This window comes from Oryctolagus cuniculus, chromosome 8, assembly GCF_964237555.1.
Source record: "Oryctolagus cuniculus chromosome 8, mOryCun1.1, whole genome shotgun sequence".
NCBI lineage: Eukaryota > Metazoa > Chordata > Mammalia > Lagomorpha > Leporidae > Oryctolagus > Oryctolagus cuniculus.
Window position 1 is genome coordinate 144,091,923 of NC_091439.1, and position 24,176 is coordinate 144,116,098.

At 39.6% G+C, this 24,176-nt stretch overlaps 1 protein-coding gene across 1 annotated transcript in view; it reads left to right on the forward strand.

The window, feature by feature from the left end:
- LOC103346610 (zinc finger protein 569) overlaps positions 1 to 24,176 on the forward strand; it is a 51,515-nt gene that overhangs the window by 22,069 nt on the left and 5,270 nt on the right. Inside the window, 5 exon segments of the mRNA XM_051839864.2 lie at positions 14,029 to 14,085; positions 15,714 to 15,771; positions 18,796 to 18,922; positions 19,161 to 19,253; positions 22,300 to 24,175. Of these exon segments, the coding sequence (XP_051695824.2) occupies positions 14,063 to 14,085; positions 15,714 to 15,771; positions 18,796 to 18,922; positions 19,161 to 19,253; positions 22,300 to 24,175 (2,177 nt within the window). The 5' untranslated portion in view covers positions 14,029 to 14,062.

Below are 24,176 nucleotides of genomic sequence, written 5' to 3' on the forward strand. Positions count from 1 at the left end.
ATAATATTTTGGGGAAGGAAGCAAATATGTTATACTCAAATTCCATTGGGCTCCCCTGACTTTCTAGTAACCCATCTGACTCCTCACATTCCTTCCTCCCAGATGGAAGCCATGACATCTGTTAGTGGGAACTGGATGATGGTGGTCTGGCTGTTTCCTGCTGAAAAGGGGTGTCTTTGGGAAGGGGAATCAAGAGAGGGTTGCTCCAGGAAGTGGCTTCTCCAGGGTGATGCAGCACCAGCCTGCAGAAACTGCTTCCTTTGGAGGTTCCATGTGCATGGCCACCTAGAATTTTACTTTTTTTAAGTCCAGAGAAAAGAAATCTCACAAGCAGTTTAAACTCATAGGATCTAAAATCACAGGATCTAAAACCAAGAACAGAGTAATTTTTAAAGGCACTAAGAAAAGTGTCTAAACCATCAGCAAGTTTTTGCATGGAGAGGCAAATACAAACTGACAGAAAAGGTTTGAAAATAATTAAATGGGCTTAAGGTCTTGTCAGTTATGAGGCTCAGACCTATCTATATCCCCTTACATGTGGTACATCATAAAGGAGGCACCCTGTTGTCTTCCATTATCTAGCTGGCCTGGGAGGAGAGCTGGCTTGAAGAGAAGGTTGGTAGCATTTCTAAAAGGAAACATTTATTAGTTAATATACAGTTCTGCCTACAATGTTGGTGACCCTACTTGGCCATCCCCTCAATAGCAGTGGCTCCTTTGGGAGTTGAGGTGAGTGAAGGGCTTGGCTTTTCAGCTTAGAGCAACCAAGGCCTGTGGCTCTGACCTGCATTCCTTTGACTCCAGGGCCGGTCAGCTTCCAGTGACCCAACTATTTGCTGCCAGGGCACTTCATAAGCTGATTCTGCTGAAGCCTGCCTTTCCACCTCAAAAACCAACGCAGTGGACTGGCCTGTTGGGTCTCCTTGATGGCAGATCACTGTGTAAAGCAGCCACTAATTGGCCTGCCACCTACCTTTACACTGCTTCTGAAGCCCAGAGGAAACCTTTAAGAGGATGCAAATCAATGGGGTGCTTCATCCCTAATCTTTGGTGGCTTAAACTAGAAATCTGTAGTTACAGGCAAGATTGAACAGTAGTTTTCTTTGAGGTGGACAATACCCATGAGGAAAGCTATGTCAAAAATGAGGACCACCTTATTTATTAAATTTCTTTACATTTTATTTATTTGACAGATAGAGTTAGACAGTGAGAGACAGAGAAAGGTCTTCCTTCCATTGGTTCACTCCCCAAATGGCTGCAACAGCCAGTGCTGCACCAACCCAAAGCCAGGAGCCAGGTGCTTCCTTCTGGTCTCCCATGTGGGTACAGGAGCCCAAGCACTTGGGCCATCCTCCACTGCCTCCCGGGCCATAGCAGAGAGCTGGACTGGAAGAGGAGCAACCGGGACTAGAACCCGGTGCCCATATGGGATGTAAATAACAAATAAAGTTAACCATGTGAGCTACGGCACCGACGCCCTTTATTTATTAAATTTTAAGTCATTAGTAAAACTCTTTCCCTTTGGTTAAAAAAAAAAAGGAGGTTTTGCCTGTTTTCTGTGCTCATGGCAAAGTAAATCTAGCTGTGAAATCATCATAATTGAAGCTCTCATTTTGGCTTTTTTATTATCACAGAAAAGTGTTAGCCATTCCTTTTATAAGGTCATAAGATCAAATTGTACATTGCAGAGAGTTCTTCAGAATAAACTTCCTCTCTTTAAGAGGAATGTGGGAACAAATGAGGCTTCCTAGATCACTTATTGACAATAACAATGTCAAATGAAAACTAGCAAACAATTTAAACTGGTAAGTAACAACTTATGAAAACACCTGAAGGTCCAATGCCTTCTATAAATTTTAAGACAATAGTGTACCTATTTGGAAACATTGCTTAAATATCTAACACAAGTGTAACTTGTTTGTCTAGCAAACCCAAGTGCAAACATCTGATACAAAAATTTAGGTCACACAAACCAAAAAGGTATCATTGATTAACTTAGTTTGGATTTGAGTGATTTTTTTAAAAGATTTATTTGTTTATTTGAAATTCAGAGTTAGAGTTAGAGTTAGAGAGAGAGAGAGAGAGAGAGAGAGAGAGGTCTTCAATCAGATGGTTCACTCTCCAATTGGCCGCAACAGCCAGAGCTGCACTGATCCAAAGCCAGGAGCCAAGAGATTCCTCTGGGTCTTCCATGCCGGTACAGGGGCCCAAGGACTTGGGCCATCTTCTACCACTTTCCCAGGCCATAGCAGAGAGCTGGATCAGAAGTGGAGCAGCCAGGTCTCTAACTGGCACCCATATGGGATGCCGGTGCTTCAGACCAGGGCATTAACCCAATGCGCCACAGCGCCAGCCCTGGATTTGAGTGGTTTTACCTATAAGCTAATTAAAACAGAACTCTTAATACATTTCCCATGTAGACATTCAGTATGTGTACACATGTAACATAAACACGCATAATAGAACAATAAAGCAGCTTCAGTAACAGTTTCCTAAGATAGTTAGCTGATTTTTTTTCTACCATCACCAATTAGAGTTACTTTCTGCTCTTAGCAATATTAATTAACCATACTTTTTGAAGTTGGAATCTGTAGAACATTATTGGCTTTATCTGTTTATGGAACTGTCCCAGAGTATTGAACACAATAGAGGTCAAGGAAAAAGAGGTCCTTTGGAATCTGAAAGGACACATTTAAACACAGAACCAACAATGTTTTAACTTTATGAGCAGAAACTCTGATTCTTAAGGTTTGGAGAATACAAAACTGTGGATGCAGAGGCTTTAAATAGCCATGTTTACAATTATAAACTCCTTAATCAGCAAGAATAGGCACTTGCTTATTACTTTAATGACCAGAGTGTTGCCAGGTTGAAGTCAGGAGCTTCTTCTGGGTCTCCCATGTGGGTGTCAGGAGTCCAAGTACTTGGGCTATCTTCTACTGCTTTTCTCAGACCATTAACAGGGAGCTGGTCAAAAGTGGAATAGCTGGGATTTGAACTGGCACCCATAGAGGTTGGTAGTGTAACAGGTAGCAGCCTTATCTACTGCAACACAACACCAGCCCCCCTCTGCCTTTCAAATAAATAGAATTTTTAAAAAAGAAATGAAAAAGACCTTAAGGTAGTAAAAGTCACCATGACTGAGCATTGGAGAATCTTTTTATGTGATCTATTTTTTGAAAGAATTATTTATATATTTGAAAGGCAGTGTTATATTGTGTGTGGGAGAGAAATTGATCTTCAGGTTTGCTCACTTCCCACATGGCTGCAATGACTGTGGCTAAGCCAGGCTGATGTCACAAGCCAGGAGCTTCTTTCATGTCTCTTACATGGGTGCACAGGCTATAGCATTTGGCTCATCATGTGCTGCTTTCCCAGATGTAGTAGCAGGAAGCTGGATCACTTTGGAGCATTACTGTCCATGATACTCTTCTTGTGGTTCAAGGATGTAGAACCCATGTGGCACAAAGTCTCATTTATGTGTGGGCCAAATATGACAGCTTCCAACTGTTCAAGGGTGAAGGAGGTGGGTCCTGAAATATTGTGTTAAAATAGATTTTAAGCTATAACTCTTGGTTTAAGCTTTTGTTAGCAAAATTTTATGTTGCCAATGATAATTCCAATGGCAACTTTGGGTCTCTGGAATGCAACAAATGAAGGCATGCAGACCAACAGTAATGAGATCAATAGTCAGCACAATGATGTCCAGCTGAACTTAAATGGCTTTTACTGTTTATTAAAAGGGTGACCTGCAGTATCCTGACATCTGCACATAGACAGTAGACATTGGAGGTCATCCCCTCTGCCACATAGAGTATGCCAAGTTTTGGTCCACCATATATATATATCTATATATATCTAGCTATACATCTATATATATATATGGAATCTTTTATTTTATAAATATGAATTTCATGATTTCATAGGTACAGCTTTTGGAATATATCAGTTCTTCTTCCCATATCCATCCCCGCCACTCCCATCTCACTTCCTACTCCCTCTCTCATCTCATTCTTCATTAAGATTCATTTTTAATTATCTTTATATACAGAAGATCAATGCTATACTGAGTAAAGATTTCAAAAGTATGCATCTACACAGACATTCAAAGTATAAAGTACTGTTTGAAGACAGGATTTACCATTAATTCTCATAGTACAACAAATTAAGGACAGAGGTCCTACATGAGGAGCAAGTGCACAGTGACTCCTGTTGGTTTAACAATTGACACTTGGGGCTGACGCTGTGGAGCAGTGGGTTAACGCCCTGGCCTGAAGCAACAGCATTCCATATGGGTGTTGGTTCTAGTCTCAGCTGCTCCTCTTCCAATCCAGCTCTCTGCTATGGCCTGGGAAAGCAGTACAAGATGGCCCAAGTCCCTGGATCCCTGCACCCATGTGAGAGACCTGGAAGAAGCTCCTGGCTTTGGATCGGTGCAGCTTTGGCCAACTGGGGAGTGAACCACCAGATGGAAGACCTCTTTCTCTCTCTGCCTCTCCTCTCTGTGTGTAACTCTGACTTTCAAATAAATAACTAAATCTTTGGAAAAAAACAATTGACACTCTTATTTATGATGTCAGTGATCACCCAAGGCTCTTGTCATGAGCTTCCAAGGATATGGAAGCCTTTTGGGTCCACAAACTCCATCATTATTTAGGCAGAGCTATAAGCAAAGTGGATGTTCTCTGCTCCCTTCAGAGAAAGATATGTCCTTCTTTGATGGTCCCTTCTTTCCACTGAGATGTCACAGAGATCTTTCATGTAGGCCATTTTGCCACAGTGTCTTGGCTTTCCATGCCTGAAATGCTCTCATGAACTTTTTGTCAGATCTGAATGTCTTAAGGGCTGATTCTAAAGCCAGAGTGCTGTTTAGGGTATTTGTCATTCTATTAGTCTTTTTAATTCTATTGATTATCATTAGCAAACATTTGATCTCATCTATGTGATCCCTTTGAAATTTATTCCTTTCTTTATGATCAGTTGTGCACTTAAAATGATCATTTTTAACTAGTAACATGGCATTAGTACCTGTCTACTTAATGTGTATCCTATATTAAGGAGGCCTCAGTAGCCATGCTCTGATTTTACTGTTCTATATCTGTGACCAAAGTCCTAGTAGACAACATGGTTTGGAGAATCACAGGCTCAAAGTGTATGGGAGACTATAGCACAATGAATAGCCATGTAATTTAATTTTACTGGCATATAGCAAGGTTTCAAAAGAGGTAATTTTTTTGCATGATAGCCCTTGAGAACAAATGAACAGTACAGATGATCCTGAGAATTTAGGATGCATGTGAGCCCATAGAGTTAAGAAGTCACTGAGAATACTAAAGACAGTGCCTATAGAATTTATTTTGATTGATTTCAGTACCTTTTGTTGGAGGAGGATCCATATAAGCTGCAATGATTTATAGCTGATAGATAGGGAAGAATGTTATTTGAGTCACACTACAGGGAACATCTATGAAACTTTGTGAATAACTGTATTTTTTTACTTTGTTTTTATTTAATAGAAACCTTCTCTTTAAAAAAATATGTTTCATAAGTAAAACTTTTGGATTATAGCGATTCTTCCCCCCATACCAACCCTCCCACCCCCAAACCATCCCAACCCCGACTCCCTCGCCCATCCCATTCTTCACTAAGATTCATTTTTAATTCTCTTTATACATAGAAGATCAACTTAATATATGCTAAGTAAAGATTTCAACAGTTTGCACCCACAGACACAAAAAGTATAAAGTACTGTTTGAATAGTTTCACCATTAATTTGCATAGTACAACACATTAAGGACCAAGGTCCTACATGGGAGCAATAGCCAGATCCAAATGCCTTAAGGGCTGATTCTGAGGCCAGAGTGCTGTTTAAGACATTAGTCATTCTATGAGTCTGCTGTGTGGCTTGCTTTCCATGTTGGATCATTCTCCTTTTTAATTCTATTATTATTATCAGACACTTGGTCTTACATATGTGATCCTTTTGACACTTAATCCTATCTTTATGATCAGTTATGAACTTAAAATGATCACTTTAACTAGTAAGATGGCATTGGTACCTGCTAACTTAATGGGATTTGGAGTCCCATGGCAAGTTTTCAGCTTTACCCTTAGGGGTAAGTTCAAGGGAACATATGCCAAGCTATACATCTTCTCCATCTTTTATTCTCTTATCACTCTTATTTTTTTTTAACAGGGATCAATTTTCAGTTGGATTTAAACACATAAGAATAATTCTGTGTTAAGTAAAAAGTTCAAACAATGGTATTAAGTAGAAAAAGAAAATACTAAAAAGAATGGCCAGTGCTGTGGCACAGTGGGTTAATGCCCTGACCTGAAGCATTGGCATCCCCTATGGGTGCCAATTCTAGTCCCTGCTGCTCCACTTCCAGTCCAGCTTTCTGCTATGGCCTGGGAAGGCAGTGAAAGATGTCCTAAATCCTTGGGCCCCTGCACTCATGTGGGAGACCCAGAGGAAGCTCCTGGCTCCTGGCTTCTGATTGGCACAGCTATGGCCATTTTAGCCATCTGGGAAGTGAACCAGTGGATGGAAGATGTCTTTCTCGGTCTCTACCTCTCTCTGTGGCTGTGTCTTTCAAGTAAATAAAATAAATTTTAAAAAATACTAAAAAGAATAAAATAGTAACCTGTTCCTCGACAGTCAGGACAAGGGCTGATCAAGTCATTGCTTCTCATAGTGTCAGTTTCACTTCTACAGGTTTCCTTTTAGGTGCTCAGATAATTGTCACAGATCATGGAGAAAATATGGTATTTGTCCCTTTGGTACTGGCTTAATTCACTACACGTGAAGTTTTTGAGATTCCTTCACTTTGGTGCAAATGACTGGATTTTTTTTTATTGCTGTGTAGTATTCCATATGGTACATATCCCAAAATTTCTTTATCTAATCTTCCGTTGATGGGCATTTAGGTTGATTCCATGTCTTAGCTATTTGAATTGAACTGCAATAAACATTGAGGTGCAGATAGCTCTTTTATTGACAATTTAATTTCGCTTGGGTAAATTCCAAGGAATGGGATGGCTGGGTCATGTGGTAGGGCTATATTCAGATTTCTGAGGTATCTCCAAACTGTCTTCCACATTGGCTTTACCAGTTTGCAATCCCACCAACTGTGGATTAATGTTCCTTTTTCCCCACATCCTCGCCAGCATCTGTTGTTTGTTGATTTTTCTATGAAAGCCCTTCTAACTGGGGTAAGGTGAAACCTTATTGCGGTTTTGATTTGCATTACTGACAGCTAGTGATCCTGAACATTTTTTCATGTGTCTGTTGGCCATTTGGATTTCTTCTTTTGAAAAATGTCTGTTTAAGTCCTTGGCCTATCTCTAAATGGGTTGTTTGTTTTGTTGTTATGGAGTTTCTTGATCTCTTTGTAGATTCTGGTTATTAAACCTTTATCAGTTGTACTATTTGCAAATAATTTTTCCCACTCTGTCAGTTGCCTCTTCATTTTCCTGACTATTTCTTTTGCTGTACATAAACTTCTCAATTTGATGTAATCCTAGTTCTTAATTTTGGCTTTGGCTGCCTGTGCCTCTGGGGTCTTTTCCAAGAAGTCTTTGCCTTTGCCCATATCTTGCAGGGTTTCTCCAATGTTCTCTAATAATGTGATGGTGTTGGGTCATAGGTTTAGCTCTTTATTCAAAATTGAGTGGATTTTTATGTAAGGCATAAGGCAGGGGTCTTGCTGCATACTTCTGCATGTGAAAATCCAGTTTTCCTAGCACCATTTGTTGAATATGCTGTCTTTGCTCCAGAAACTGGTTTTAGCTCCTTGATAAAATATAAGATAGTTGTAGAAGTTTGTATTGCATTCTGGTGTTTCTATTCTGTTTCATTGGTCTATTCATCTGTTTTTGCACCAATATCAGGCCATTTTGATTATAACTGCCCTGTAGTGTGTGTTGAAATCCAGTATTATGATGTCTCTGGCTTTGTTTCATTGTATAAGATTGCTTTAGCTATTTGAGGTCTCCTGTGCCTCCATATGAATTTCAGCATCATGCTTTCCAGGTCATCTTTGGTATTTTGATTGGTATCTCATTGAATCTGTAAATTGCTTTTAGAAGAATGGACATTTTGATGGTATTGATTCTTCCAATGCATAAAGATGGAATAATTTTCTATTTTTTGTGTCTTCTTCTATTTCTTTAAAGTTTTGTAATTCTCATCATAGAAATCTTTGACATCCTTGGTTAAGTTTATTCCAAGGTATTTGATTTTTTTTTATAGCTATTGTGAATGGGATTGATCTTAGAAGTTCTTTCTCAGCTGTGGCATTGTCTATGTATACAAAGGCTGTTGCTTTTTGTGTATTCATTTTATCTTCTGCTACTTTACCAAAGTTTTCTCTGAGTTTCCATAGTCTCTTAGTGGAGTTCTTTGGATCCCTTAAAGAAAGAATCATTTCATCTGCAAATAGGGATATTTCAACTTCTCCCTTCCCAATTTATATCCCTTTGATTACTTTTTCTTGCCTAATGGCTCTGGCTAAAACTTCCAGTACTATATTGAATAGCAGTGGTGAGAGTGGGCATCCCTCTCTGGTACTGGATCTGAGTGGGAATGCTTCCAACTTTTCCCCATTAAATAGGATGATGGCTGTGGGTTTGTCATAAACTGCTTTTATTGTGTTGAGGAATGTTCCTTCATCACCCAATTTGCTTAGAACTTTTATCGTGAAAGGGTGTTGTATTTTATCCAATGCTTTCTCTGCATTTATTGAGATAATCATATGGTTTTTGTTCAGCAGTTTGTTAATGTGGTATATCACATTCATTTATGAATGTTGAACCATCCCTGCATACCAGGGATAAATCCCACTTGTTCTGGGTGGATGATTTTTCTGAGGTGTTGTTGGATTCTATTGACTAAAATTTTGTTGAGAATTTTTGGATCTATGTTTGTCAGGGAAATTGGTCTGTAATTCTCTTTCACTGTTGCATCTTTTTTCAGATTTAGGAATTAAGGTAATGCTGACTTCGTAGAAAGAATTTGGGAGGATTCCCTCTCTTTCAATTGTTTTGAATAGCTTGAGAAGAATTGGAGTTAGTTCTTCTTTAAATGTCTGGTAGAATTCAGCAGTTAACCCATCCAGTTCTAGGCTTTTCTTTCTTGGGAGGGTCCTCATTACTCTGAATTTCTGTCTTGGTTATGGGTCTGTTTAATTTTCTATGTCTTCATGGCTCAATTTAGGTAGGTTGTATGTGTCCAGGAGTAAGTATATCAGTTTCTGCTAGATTTCCCAGTTTGTTGGCATACAACTCTTTGTAGTAATTTCTTTCTCTTTCTTTCTTTCTTTCTTTCTTTCTTTCTTTCTTTCTTTCTTTCTTTCTTTCTTTCTTTCTTTCTTTCTTTCTTTGACAGGCAGAGTTAGACAGAGAGAGAGAGAGAAAGGTCTTCCTTCCATTGGTTCACTCCCCAGTTGGCTGCTATTGCCGGCGCACTGCACCGATCTGAAGCCAGGAGCCAGGTGCTTCCTCCTGGTCTCCCATGTGGGTGCAGCACCCAAGCATTTGGGCCATCCTCCACTACCCTCTCGGGCCACAGCAGAGAGCTGCACTGGAAGAGGAACGACTGGGACAGAACTGGTGCCTCAACCGGGATGAGAACCTGGAGTGCCAGCACTGTAGGTGGAGGATTAGCCTAGTGAACTGTGATGCCAGCCTCTTTGTAGTAATTTCTGATGACTCTTTTTATTTCCATGGTGTCTGTTGTTACATTTCCTTTTTCAACTCTAATTTTATTGATTTCGGTCTTCTCTCTCCTTTTTTTGATTAGTTGGGCCAATGGTGTGTCAGTTTTGTTTATTTTTTCAAAAAACTAGCTCTTCATTTTGCTGATCTTTTGTATTGTTTGTTTGGATACAGTTTTGTTGACTTAATCTCTAATTTCAATTATTTCTTTTCTCCTACTGGTTTTTGGTTTGGTTTGCTGTTGTTTTTCTAGATCCTTGAGATGCAATGATAGCTCATTTATTTGGTGCCTTTCCAATTTCTTGTTGTAGGGACCTATTGCTATAAACTTTCCTCTTAACACTGCTTTTGCTCTATTCCATAAGTTTTGATATGTTGTGCAGTCATCTTCATTTGTTTCCAGAAATTTTCTGATTTCTCTTTTGATTTCTTCTGTCACCCACTGTTAATTCAGGAGCAAGTTGTTCAGTCTCCATGTGTTTGCATATGCTCTAGAGATTCCTGAGTTGCTGATTTCCAGCTTCATTCCAAGAGGTATGATTTTGATTTTTTTTTTTAATTTGCTGAGACACTTTATGGCCTAGCATGTGGTCAATCCTAGAAAAAGCCCCATGCACTGCTGAGAAGAATGGGTATTCTGCAACTGTAGAATGAAAAGTTCTGTAGATATGTGTTAGGTCTATTTGCTCTATAGTGTCAATTAAATCTTCTGTTTCCTTGTTGATTTTCTGTCTGGTTGATCTGTCCATTCCTGAAGGTGGAGTATTGAAGTCCCCCAAAACTATTGTACTAGAGTCTAAGTCTCCCTTTAAATCCCTTAACATATCTTTTAAATAGCCCAGTGTCCTGTAATTAGGTGCATATACATTTACAATAGTTACATCTTCCTTGGGAATTGATCCTTTAATCATAGTGCCCTTCTTTGTCTCTTGTAACAGTTTTTGTGTTAAAGTCTATTTTGTCTGATATTAAGATGCTACATCAGCTCTTTTTTGGTTTCTGTTGGCATGAATATCTTTTTCCAACATTTCACTTTCACTCTGCTTGCATCTTTGTTGATAATATGTGTTTCTTGTAAGCAGCAAATAGATTTTTTAATTCATTCAGGCAGTCTGTGCCTTTTAACTGGGGAGTTGAGGCCATTGACATTCAATGTGACTATTGTTAAGTGATGACTTTTCCTACTGTTTTTCCACAAATATTCCTAATTTATACTTTGATCTACCTTTGATCTTTTACTGAGTGATTTTCTTCCTTTATTTTCTTTTGTATTGATGACCATGTTTCTGTGTCTCTTAAGCATTTTTTTTTGCAGGACTGGGTGGTTGGTGACAAATTCTATCAATTTCCATTTGCTATGAAAGGTCTTTATTTCAACTTCATTCACAACTGAGAGCTTTGCAGGATATAATATTTTGTGCTGGCAGTTTTTTTTCTCTTAGGACTTGGTCTAAATCTCATCACTCTCTCCTAGCCTGTAGGGTTTCTGATGAGGAGTCTGCTGTGAGTCTAATTGGAGATCCTTTGAAAGTAATCTTGTGCTTCCCTCTTGCACATTTTAGAATCTTCTCTTTAAATTTCACTGTGGTGAATTTGATTACAATGTGTCATGGTGAGGATCTTTTCTGGTTTTGTCGATTGGGAATTCCGTGTGCTTCCTGTACTTGAATGTTCCTTTCTTTCTCCAAACCTGGGAAGTTTTCTGCTAGTATTTCACTAAAAAGGCCTTCTAATCCTTTCTATCTCTTCAAGCTTTCAGAAACTCCAAGAATCCAATATTTTTTTTTTTTGTAGTATCCTATAGATTCCCAATAGTATTTTTTAGATTTCTAATTTCTTCTTCTTGTCTTTGGTTTGACTATACTTTCCTGTGCTTTCTCTCCTAAGTTCAATATTCTCTCTTTTGCCTCACTGATTATGTTTTTAAGGCTCTCCACTGCATTTATTTCTTCTATTGATTTTTTCATTTCAGTTTGATTTCTCTTTATGATCTCCATTTCACGTTCTATTGAATTCATCATTTCATGTTGATTCCCCCTTAGGATCTCAATTTCATGGGTGAGATAATTTTTCATGTCCTGCATGGATTTCAGTAGTTCTTGTGTTTGCTTTTGATTACTTATATGGAATCTTATATTCAATTTTTTGAGTTCCATTTCTTAGATTTCTTCTATCTCATTGTCTTCATAATCTAATATTAATGTGTTATGTTCTTTTGAAAGCATCATGTTGTCTTCCTTATTCTTTTTTTTTTTTTTTTTTTTTGACAGGCAGAGTGGACAGTGAAAGAGAGAGACAGAGAGAAAGGTCTTTCTTTGCCATTGGTTCACCCTCCAATGGCCGCCAAAGCCGGTGCGCTGCTGCCGGCGCACCACGCTGATCCAAAGGCAGGAGCCAGGTGCTCATCCTGGTCTCCCATGGGGTGCAGGGCCCAAGGACCTGGGCCATCCTTCACTGCACTCCTGGGCCATAGCAGAGAGCTGGCCTGGAAGAGGGGCAACTGGGACAGAATCTGGCACCCCAACTGGGACTAGAACCCAGTGTGCTGGCGCTGCTAGGTGGAGGATTAGCCTGTGGAGCCATGGCCCTGGCTTCCTTATTCTTGTTTCTTGGATTATTGCATATGTTTTTCAGCATTTGTGGAGATATCCATTGGTTTCTTCTTCTTTTTTCCACTGTGACAGCTTTTATTGTACTATGACTCTGTAGTTAAGTGGGCTTTCCAATTTCTGTGACTCTCTAGATGTTTGTACTGGGTGTGGCCAGAGAGTTCTGTTCAGTTCTCCATAGTTAAGGGCATGCCTAAGGTGACACACCCAGTTTTGGAGTGTTAAATCTTCTCTTTTTTTAAACCAGAAGGTAAATATATTCTGCACAACTGAACTCTTCTCTTCAATCGAGACCAGTTCCTGAGCGCTAGCCTCAATGGGTATAATATCCATCTGCTCTGTCCCAAGGACCACACAAAGGATTGGTGCAGTCCTCAGTGTAAGTTTAGATTCCCTAACAATGTCTCTCAGCATGAATCCAGGAACTCCTGAGCTTGTGGCATCTCCCACTGAGACTGCTTAAAGTCCCAGCCACACCATGAATTCTCCCACACACCCTCAGTTTTTTTTCACAGTGCCAGTTCAGAAGTTTCACACAGTCACAAGCTCCTAGCCCCCTGTTATTTCTTCCCACCATAGTCAGGAGTCTCCACTCAGTTGACTACCAGGCATAGATGTGAGCTGGTGCAGCTGGTACATATGTCCACAATGGCACCCGCTCTGTTGGCTTGTCACAGTACACTTTTGTAAAGTGAGCAGAGAGAGAGAAATGTGTCCATCCTGACCTTTTTTTTTTTTTCTCCTCTAGTTTGGCTGATGCACATTTTGCCATGGGGCTTCATTCCCTCTAGGCTCTTCCCCGCATTTTTTTTGCTAGTGGCTTGGGCTTCTGTGGTCTGATCTCACCTCACTTTCCAGCACTGGTGCATAAGCTCTTGGCTGTTGGAGTCCCAAACTGTGGACACTCACAACCTCCACATAAGTCCATTGTGTCCCTCTAATTTCCATAGAGTTTCCTCTGTCATTTTTTCCCCTAAGTCTTCCCTGAGACTACACTATATCCACTTTTTTAAACTATCTTTTCTTGGGCTGGAGCAGGAACTCTCTCTCTATTCTGCCATCTTGGAACCTCCTAATAGCTGAAAATTGACCTCAAATTTTAGTCCTTTTGGAATCCTAAAATAGTCAATTTCACTCTGTGGTTATCATTCTCTTCATATCACAATGACTATATTTTTCATTCTTACTTTAGTGCTAATCAAGTATTAGAGCTCTCTTATTGACTAAGTGCTTGATATTACCATGGCAAGTCATTAGTCAGAAGGTACATTTAAGACATGTAGAGGCCAGCACCATGGCTCACTAGGCTAATCCTCCACCTGCTGTGCTGGCACCCCAGGTTCTAGTCCCGGTTGGAGTGCTGGATTCTGTCCCAGTTGCTCCTCTTCCAGTCCAGCTCTCTGCTATGGCCCAGGAAGACAGTGGAGAATGGCCCAAGTCCTTGGGCTCTGCACCCACATGGGAGACCAGAAGGAATCACCTGGCTCCTGGCTTCAGATTGGCACACTGCACCAGCCATAATGACCATTTGGAAGGTGAACTAATGGAAGGAAGACCTTTCTCTCTGTCTCTCTCTCTCTCTCTCTCATTAACTCTGCCTGTCAAAAATAAAAAATTAAAAAAGACCCATGGAGAGAAAATTATTTGTTAAAGTCCAATCAACAACAACTGAGTGTGGCCTTTCCACTTTCTCTCTTCTCAGGACTCACCTCAGAATCTTCATCTGCAGTTACAAAATGAGCAACTCCTATTGTCAGAGGTATGTGGCTACCACTACAGGGAGCAATAACTCTTGGAAAGGACAAGGGAATCCACTACTTCATGGTACCATTCTAGTTCATTAGTGTCTGCAACTTCATCTTCTGTTTAAGTTGTATGATGCTGAGAACTAAGTAATAATTTGCTTTTGGGTCTGAGGTGAAGTTACTTAAGATGGAAGCTCAAGACTGAGATCTCCCAATTTGTAGAATAAAGTCACTGAAAGGCAATTACCAGATCAGAGATGGTACAGAAATTTGAACAGCATAATTCACACATTGTACTTAGAAACCAAAAATGACCAATATTTTTGGGCCAAGAGTACATGCCCATGACACTACCAGTCAGATCAGGAAGAATTTGATAATAATTTCATGCCTATTCTCATTTAGACAGGAAAACAAGGAAAAGTAGGAGATCTTTAACACCCTTATTTTGTCTCATTGCCTAATTTGTGGGAGAAACCAGAAATTAAGTGCAGATCTAAAAAAATGTTTTGTTAGATATATACAGATAATCGGTTGGGCTGATGAATAGATGAATTTCAGGAACTTTTGGGTAAAGAAATATCAGATAGTACAATTTATAATATTCACAAAGATATTAGAGAATATTCACCCTGTTTTCTAGCCATACTAACCCACTAAATGTATTAGAATAATTTTCCTCACTGGGAAGTATAATCCATTGATGGCCAACAAATTGTTTTTGTAGGAAAGATCAAGCATAATTTTAAAGGATTAAAAATGCGTTATTCAGGAATATTAATTGCTTCAATGAAGATTTTAAGTTAAAAAGAGCAAGCCAGGGACAGGCTGAGGTCAGGATCCAGAAGCTTTATCTGGGTCTCCCACATTGCAGCATTTGCCCAACTTCCTGATGAGATTGTGAAGTGGTGTTAATCGTATAAATTTTCATGTAATTCAGATTTCTCCCCAACTCACACAGTATGTATCAGCGTTGTGTGTAGGACAAATCTGAAAACACAAAGCTTTACAAATAGCCATTTGATTTGAATTTCTGTTTCAGTATTTTGGGATGAGCTCAGCTGGGCAGTTTCTATTTTCATTCTGGGATGAGAAATAAGGGTTCAGTCATCTGAGGGATGGATTGAGGCTGGAATCTTAGAGCTGACTTCTTTTAGATGTTTGGTAGTTTGTGGTGAATCTTGTCTAGATCCTATCTCTTCAAATGGTAGGTCCCAGGGTTTTCCAGAAGATAACCGTCAAAAAAGGAAAATCTGAGAAGGGAAATGCTTTACAAAATATCTGTTTCTATCACATTTACTGATATATCATGGGGTAAAGTGAATTAAATTGTGAGTTCCAGGGTCTTGTGAAGGGATGGATATAAGGAATGACATTATTTGGAATCATTAATGAAACAGTGTACTACATTAAATATACATTAAGTATAGTTGTTCCAATGCAATTTTGGCCAAAAATGTGAAGCTGTAAGTTGCATATTTTCTATAGAATTTCACATCTCCACAATGAAGCTGATGTTTTCTCAGTTAATATATTCTTTGCTCTTTATTCATTCTACCATTTTCTTTTTTCTCCACAGTTTAATGTAGAAGCAAACCAGAAGAGTTTTCTTTTAACTCCTTCCATTCACCTTCTGTTCCAGGTATCATTCTGGGCACCTCCAGATATTTCCAAGAGCAAAGAAAATTAATACATCACCTGTAAGTGGTTTTCTTTTTGTAAAAGATTTACTTTTTTATTTGAAAGCAAAATTTACAAAGATAGAGGCGGGGGAGAGGTCTTCCATCTGCTGGTTCACTCCCCAAGTGTCTGCAATGGCCAGAGCTGAGCTGATCTGAAGCCAGGAGCCAGGAGCATCTTTCAGGTTTCCCATGTGAGTGTAGGGGCCCAAGGACTTGAACCATCTTCCACTGCTTTCCCAGACACAATTTTAGGTAATTGGATCAGAATTGGGCAGTTGGGACATGAACTGGTGCCCATATGAGATGCCAGCACTGTAGGCACCACAGTGCTTTCCCCTGTAATTGGTTTTCTTAATTATTCCTCAGCTTGTTGTCATTTTTCATTTTAGGAGATGTGTAATAGTTTATTAATTAAAATGGAAAAATAAGCATAAAGTTTATTCTCAAGGAATATACACAAATAAGATTACTGATGAATTTGGAATGATTATGAAACATAGTCATCTAAGATAAGGCAATTTGGTCTCTTTCTGTTGCCATAGAAAAACATACATTTGTTACATGTTTTGAGTTGAAACTTAGAGTACATTATGCTAATTTTTGGCAGCCATGCTGTCCAAAACAGTCTTTATAGTCATATAGATGATGTAGTGGGCAATGTTTTAGTGCCACCCTGGAAATAAACACTTAACATTCTGCAAGGGTAAGAATTACTTAATGCTAAAACATAAATTAGTTAAATTTGTTTTTGAATTGTTAGGATAATGCAGTCCTTAATAATTTTGAGAAGCTGAACTGGATTCAGGGATAGGATAAGGAATGTGTGCAGTAAAGAATCTACTGCAGGTTGTTTTTTATGATTTGTTCATTTATTTGAAAGGCAGAGTTACAGAGATTGGGAGAGACAAGGAGAAAGAGATACCTTCCATCTATGGGTTTATCCCCAAATGGCCACAATGGCCAACACTGGGCCAGGCCAAATCCAAGAGCCCGGAACTTCATGTGAGTCTCCCACATTGATGGAAGGGACCCATATATTTAGGCCATCTTTCATTGTTCTTTCAGGCACATTAGCAGAGAGCTGGATTGGAACTCAATTAGCTAGGACTTAAATTATCTGTTCACATGGATTGTCAGCATTGCATGTGGGGGCTTAACCTGCCACACCACAATGTTGCTGCTTACTTTAGGTTCATAAACAAATCTCTATGAATTTCTTTCAGTAAGTCACAAATGCAGATTGTACTTCAGATTTTCCCAAACTCTGATTTTGGGCAAATAATTATATTGTTTTCACTTTAATTTGGTATAATGTATTTTTTCTTTTTTTTATATTTAAGCTTCAATTTTATTTGAAGCCACAGAATTGGAAACCATGTAATATCTTTATTTTTTTGTAGAAACCTTTTATTTGATGAGTACAAATTTCTTAAGTAAAACTTTAGGAATATAGTGATTATTCCCACCATACCTGCCCTCCCACCCTCACTCCCTCCCCACTTCCTCATCCCTCTCCTATTCCCAGTCCCATTCTCCATTAAGATTCATTTTCAATTAACTTTATACACAGAAGACCAATTCTATACTAAGTAAATATTTCAATGATTTGTATGCACACACACAGACACAGACACAAACACACATACAAAACATAAAAAAAAACTATTTGAGAATAAGTTTTACAGTTAATTCTCATAGTACAATTCATTGGCAAAGGTCTTGCATGGAAAGTGAGTACACAGTGACTCCTGCTGTTAATTTAAAAATGAACACTCTTATTTATGTCAGTGATCACCTGAGGCTTTTTTTTTTTTTTTTGACAGGCAGAGTGGACAGTGAGAGAGAGAGACAGAGAGAAAGGTCTTCCTTTTGCCATTGGTTCACCCTCCAATGGCCGGTGCGGCTGGAGTGCTGTGGCTGGTGCATCATGCTGATCTGAAGCCAGGAGCCAGGTGCTTCTCCTGGTCTCCCATGTGGGTGCAGGGCCCAAGGACCTGGGCCATCCTCCACTGCACTCCTGGGCCATAGCAGAGAGCTGGCCTGGAAGAGGGGCAACCAGGACAGAATCTGGTGCCCCGACTGGGACTAGAACCTGGTGTGCCAGCACCACAAGGCGGAGGCTTAGCCTATTGAGCCACAGCACCAGCCAACACCTGAGGCTCTTGACATGAACTGCCAAGGCTATGGAAACCTTTTGAGTCCACAGTCTCCATCAGTGCTATAATGTATTTTCATTTCTTCAAATGTTTCTCAGTAGAATAATCAGAGACAAAGCCAAAAGCTATTTTCTGTCCTATGTCTTACTTGAATCTTCTCTCTTATTTAAAAATATTTATGAGCTTGATAGAGAAAGAAGTTGATGGAGCCTAAGAGAGATAAATAGCTCTCATGCATTTGTTTACTCCATAAATAACCATACCAACCAGAAGTAGGGCAAGACTGAAGCCAGGAGTCAGGAATGGAGTCTAGTCCTCCCTCATTGGTAGCATCACCATTGCTTCACCAGATCTGCATTAGCTGGGAGCTGGAAACTAGAGCTGGCACTGGAAATCCAACCTGGGCACTCTGAGGTAGAGTATCTTGGTTGCCATAAAAAACACGAAGCTAAATGCTTGCCCTCTCTTAAATTATTTTTTCTCTGCCATATTTCAAGTGACTGTGGTTTCCTGGAAATTCTTCTCTGTTCATTCCCATCATAGATGATTTCTAGACTTTTTCCTTGAACACTTCTATATTCTCCTTAACATAGCTCATTCAAGAGTCAATATTGTCCCCCTTTTGGGCTGCTGTGCAATTCCCTTTGACAGACATGGTCCTTTGTGATCTGAAACTCCTATTTCCCTCTAGCTTGGGCATTTTTCACTGCCTTTAGACCATAGGTTGACTCCCTGTCAAATGCCTCTCTGTTACTGTCCAAATGCTCAACAAGTCTAAAATGAAATCATATTATTCCTTCTTCCTTCATACCTGTATACAAGATACACAACTGAAAGTCTGTTTTGTGACAGAGTTGAGATGTTGACCAGAAGTCTTCAATTACAGGTGATGATAGCATTTGAAGACCTGGCTGTGTACTTTAGCTGGGAGGAATGGCAGAAAATGAACAATGCTCAGAAAATCCTGTACAGGGATGTGATGTTGGAGACCTATAGCAGCCTCTTCTCCTTGGGTGAGTGACAGCCATCACTCAATGGTAATAGTTTCTTGCTATTTGACAAACAAATGAACACTTTATGAAGTTCAGTGATGGGCAGGTATAGAATTTGAGTCCATGAGTAATATGAATGTCTACCATCTAAGAAAGGTTTCAAATTGGAACATTTGTTGCATAGCTCATGAACCAAGCTGTAGTCCTTTAAATAACCCAAGATAGTGATTTCACAGTCTTACATTGTTTCCATTAATAGGGCACTGCACTACCAAACCTGACTTGATCTTCAAGTTGGAGCGAGGAGCAGAGCCATGGATGGTGGAAGAATGCCTGAATCAGAGCCTTCCAGGTCAGTCTGCACATAGTGGGCAGGGAGGCCAAGGCAGAAAGAGTGCAGCAGATGTTGACTGGTGCTGTTTCCATGAATTTTTCCCAAGTCTTACTCCTGAGGACAGCTGGTTTTGTGCATCAGACACATGCATTCTAGAATATCTAGAGTATCTATTCTATTTCTATCTCTAATTCTTTTATTCTTGGTGAATATCTAGGTTAGATACAGTCCCCAAATTCTAACTTGTCATTCTCTACACTTTTATATCTTTCCTTCCTTGTTAATTTGAAAACTTATAAAAACTTGTTTCTTACTCATTGCTCAGATTGATTTCCTACTCATGGTTTTGGCCAGAAACAGAACTTGCTATTTTAAGCATCTTAGGACTAAACCAATAAATGTGGACTCTCCATTTCTTTGTTTCTTTCTCTCTCTCCTTTTTTCCCATTCTTTGTGCCTGTCAAATAAATAGGAAAATTATATGTTGCTGGAAACATTTGAAGAGTGATCCTGTGGCTGGCAACCCTCTGTTTCATTCTCTCTTTGTGTCTCATTCTCTGTCTCTCTGACTTTCAGGTAAGTAAATAAGTAAATAGTAAGAGATGGCCGGAAGTACACCTCCCTGCTGTGGCATCAGAAATCATGAAGTTAAGCAGGAACTTGTATAGGAACATGAGAATAAGTGATCCTAGACTCACTATGAAAGTGATGAGATTCTGAGACCCAAGGTCAAGTAACCTCATGGGTTTATGTTGAGTGGCTCAGATTTGTTAAAGAGTGGAGTTTGAAGTATGAATTTTCTCTTATTTTTCAGTATCACTTAAAAACAAACAAAAAGAAAAGAAAGGCACAGGAAATGGAGTTTTCTGTGAAAATAGGAGACAACTATTCAAAAGCCTTCAGAATCACAAATTGTCACAGATTAGTGTTTATAGAAGAATTGAGAAGAGATAAAAGGGGCTGGTGATTTCAGAATGACATATAAAACACTTTTCAAAGAAGGTCAACATATCCTGGATTGCAGAAACAGACTCTTTAAACTGGTAGAGGAGCCGGCGCCGTGGCACAGCAGGTTAAAGCACTGGCCTGAAGTGCCGGCATCCCATATGGTGCCAGTTCTTGTCCTGGCTGCTCCTCTTCTGATCCAGCTCTTTGCTATGGCCTGGATAACAGTAGAAGATGGCTCACATCCTTGGGTCCCTGCACCCACATAGGAGACCCAGAAGCTCCTGGCTCCTTGCTTTGGATCAGCACAGCTCCAGCTGTTGGAGCCAACTGGGGAGTGAACCAGTGGATGCAAGATCTCTCTGTGTCTCTACCTCTCTTCATAACAATATCTTTCAAATAAATAAAATAAATCTTTAAAAAATAAAAATAAAAAATTAAACTGGTAGGGAGTGTATACCCAAGGCAGTATATTAGGACTTTGTACCTGTTGTAGTTCTGAGAAGCTGAAGATGTCAGGTTTCCTTAGGAATATGGGGAAGCTGTCACTGAATGCAAATAAAAGTGGAATTTTTCAATTGAAAAATCCCATGAATGCTGTTTCCCTGGGAAGATTGAATATGAGAAAATCATAGATTCAATCTTATTCCTCAAATGTGGTCCTGCCTAGAGTATAGACACTTTTCATTTATTTTAAAGATTTATTTCATTATTTGAAAGACAGAGTTACAGAGAGAGAGAGTCAGAGAGAGAGAGAGGTCTTCCATCCACTGGTTCACTCCCTAATTAGGTGAAATGGCCAGAGATGAGCCAATCTGAAGCCAGGAGCCAGGAATCTCTCCCAGTTCTCTCACATGGGTGCAGGGGCCAAGGATCTGGGCCATCTTCTACTGCTTTCTCAGGCCACAGCAGAGAGCTGGGTCAGAAGTGGAGCAGCCAGGGCTCAAACTGGTACTCATATCAGATGCCAGTGCTGCAGGCCAGGGCTTTAACTTGCTGCACCACAGCATTGGCCCCACATTTCATTCTTCTCCATCTGCAAGTAAATGAACAAATAAAACCTTCCCATATTTATGGTTGAAACATCAGAGAGAGCATAAAACATACACTTGTTATAAAAATATGCTGGAAAAAAAGACCAGGGAATAATTGGCTGCTAGCGAATTGGTGAAGATTTCTACTAAATATTTGTTCATTTTTAAAAAATCTTCTATAGTCGTTTCATCTTTGTGAAAGGCAATGACAGTGAGAGGGGAAGAAGATCTATTAGCTCACTCTCCAAATGCCAGCAAAACTTAGGTCTTACTAGTCTGAAACCCAAAGTCTAGAATTCCATTTAGTTTTCTTTGATGTATTACAGGGCCCTAAGCATATGATCCATCATTTGCTGCCTCCCAGTTTACATAAGTAGAGAGCTATATTGGAAGCAGAGTAGCCACAGCTCAAACTGTCATTTTGTTATGCAGGCATCCCAAGCAGTGTATTAACACAACTGACTACAAAAGCCATTCTGCCATACTTGTTAAAAATTCAGGTAGTAAGGCTGGTGCCATGGCTCACTAGGCTAATCCTCCACCTGTGGTGCCAGCACCCCAGGTTCTAGTCCTGGTTGGGGCACTGTTTCTGTCCCAGTTGCTCCTCTTCCAGTCCAGCTCTCTGCTGTGGCCCAGGAAGGCAGTGGAGGATGACCCAAGTGCTTGGACCCTGCACCTGCATGGGAGACCAGGAGGAAGCACCTGGCTCATGGCTTCAGATTGGTGTGGTGCGCCAGTTGCAGTGTGCCAGCTCTAGCGGCCATTTGGGAGGTGAACGGAAGACCTTTCTCTCTCTCTCTTTCTCACTGTCTAACTCTGCCTGTCAAAAAAAAAAAAAAAATTCAGGTAGTAAACAGGATCATGAGTAAAAATTGGTAAGTCTATTGGTACAATTGAATATATTAATATGTTAAGGAGAAAAACAAATAATGGCATAACTAAGTAACTTGCACTTATTTTAATAAAATCTTATGCCACTTGTTTAACAAGTAACTTCATTTCTTTACATGAGTATGCCAGGAGAAACAGTTACATGTGATTCTGTGATGTAGTTTTTTTTTTTTTTTTTTTTTTTCTCATTTCAGTTGCCATGAAAAGGGATGACCTGATTTGGACAAATCAGGAAAATCAGGACAAAATTCTGAGTCAGCATGTTATGAAAAATAACAAAACATCAACTCTCAAGAGAGTTGAAGTAAGAAAAAAACTTCATTTAAGTTCAAGCCATGTTCCAAATCTGATTAGCAAAAAGGGAAACTATTTAAGAATGAAACCTGAAGAATGCAATGGATATCACAATGTGTATCCCCTCAGTGGGCCTGATCAACTACAAGCTGGTGAAAAATGTGATGCCACTAAGGTACCTGGGAACTCACTCCAGTTCTGTGAGCCTATTAGTCAGCATCACAAGAGTCAGACTGTGAAGAACCCACTTGAAAATATTGGACCAGAGAAAGTCTTCACAAGGGAGAATATACTCTGTAAATCTGAAAGGATTCATATGGAAGAAACCTGTAATACATCAACTGTCACTGTTGAAAAGACAACTCAAATAAAAAAAACTTCCTATAAAAATTCTAATCTTAGTATGCATCAAGAAACCCACACAAGAGAAAAATTATATGAAAATATTAGATATGTGGATCCCAACACTTACCAATCACATCTTGCAATAAATCAGAGACCACATACAGGGAAAAAACCCTATGCATGTAAACCTTGTGAAAAATCATTCGATTCTAAGTGCTGTCACAACATCCATTACAGTACTCACATACAGGAAAACCGCAATGTGTGTAATGAATATGGAGAGCCCACTTATCAGATGTCAGATCTCATTACACATCAGAAAATTCACAAGCAGAGGAGGCCACATGAATGCAAAGAATATGGAAAAGCCATTTTCCAGAAATCATATTTCATAACACATCAGAGAATTCACACAGGGGAGAAACCTTATGAATGTCATGACTGTGGAAAAGCCTTTGGCCGTAAGCCACACCTTATAAGGCATCAGAAAATTCACACAGGGGAGAAACCTTATGAATGTAATGACTGTGGAAATGCCTTTCGCAATAAGTCAGAACTCAGAATGCATCAGATAACTCACACAGGGGAGAAACCTTACGAATGTAATGACTGTGGGAAAGCCTTTGGCCGGAAGTCAAGCCTCATAATTCATCAGAGAATTCACACAGGGGAGAAACCTTATGAATGTAATGACTGTAGAAAATCCTTTTGTTCTAAATCATATCTTATTGCACACCAGAGAATTCACACAGGAGAGAAACTTTATAAATGTAATGACTGTGGAAAAGCCTTTGGCTTTAAGTCAGTTCTCAGCAAACATCAGAGAATTCACACAGGGGAGAAACCTTATGAATGTCATGACTGTGGAAAAGCCTTTGGCTGTAAGTCAGCCCTCAGTAGACATCAGAGAATTCACACAGGGGAGAAACCTTATGAATGTAATGACTGTGGAAAATCCTTTTGCTCTAAATCATATCTCATTGCACATCAGAAAATTCACACAGGGGAGAAACCTTATGAATGTAATGACTGTAGAAAATCCTTTTGTTCTAAATCACATCTCATTACACACCAGAGAATTCACACAGGGGAGAAACCTTATGAATGTAATGACTGTGGGAAAGCCTTTGGCTGTACATCAGCCCTCAGCAAACATTGGAGAATTCACACAGGGGAGAAACCTTATGAATGTAATGACTGTGGGAAAGCCTTTTGCTCTAAATCACATCTCATTGCACACCAGAGAATTCACACAGGGGAGAAACCTTATGAATGTAATGACTGTGGAAAAGCCTTTGGCTTTAAGTCAGTCCTCAGCAAACATCAGAGAATTCACACAGGGGAAAAACCTTATGAATGTAATGTCTGTGGAAAAGCCTTTGGCCTCAAGCCACAGCTCATAAGGCATCAGAAAATTCACACAAGGGAGAAA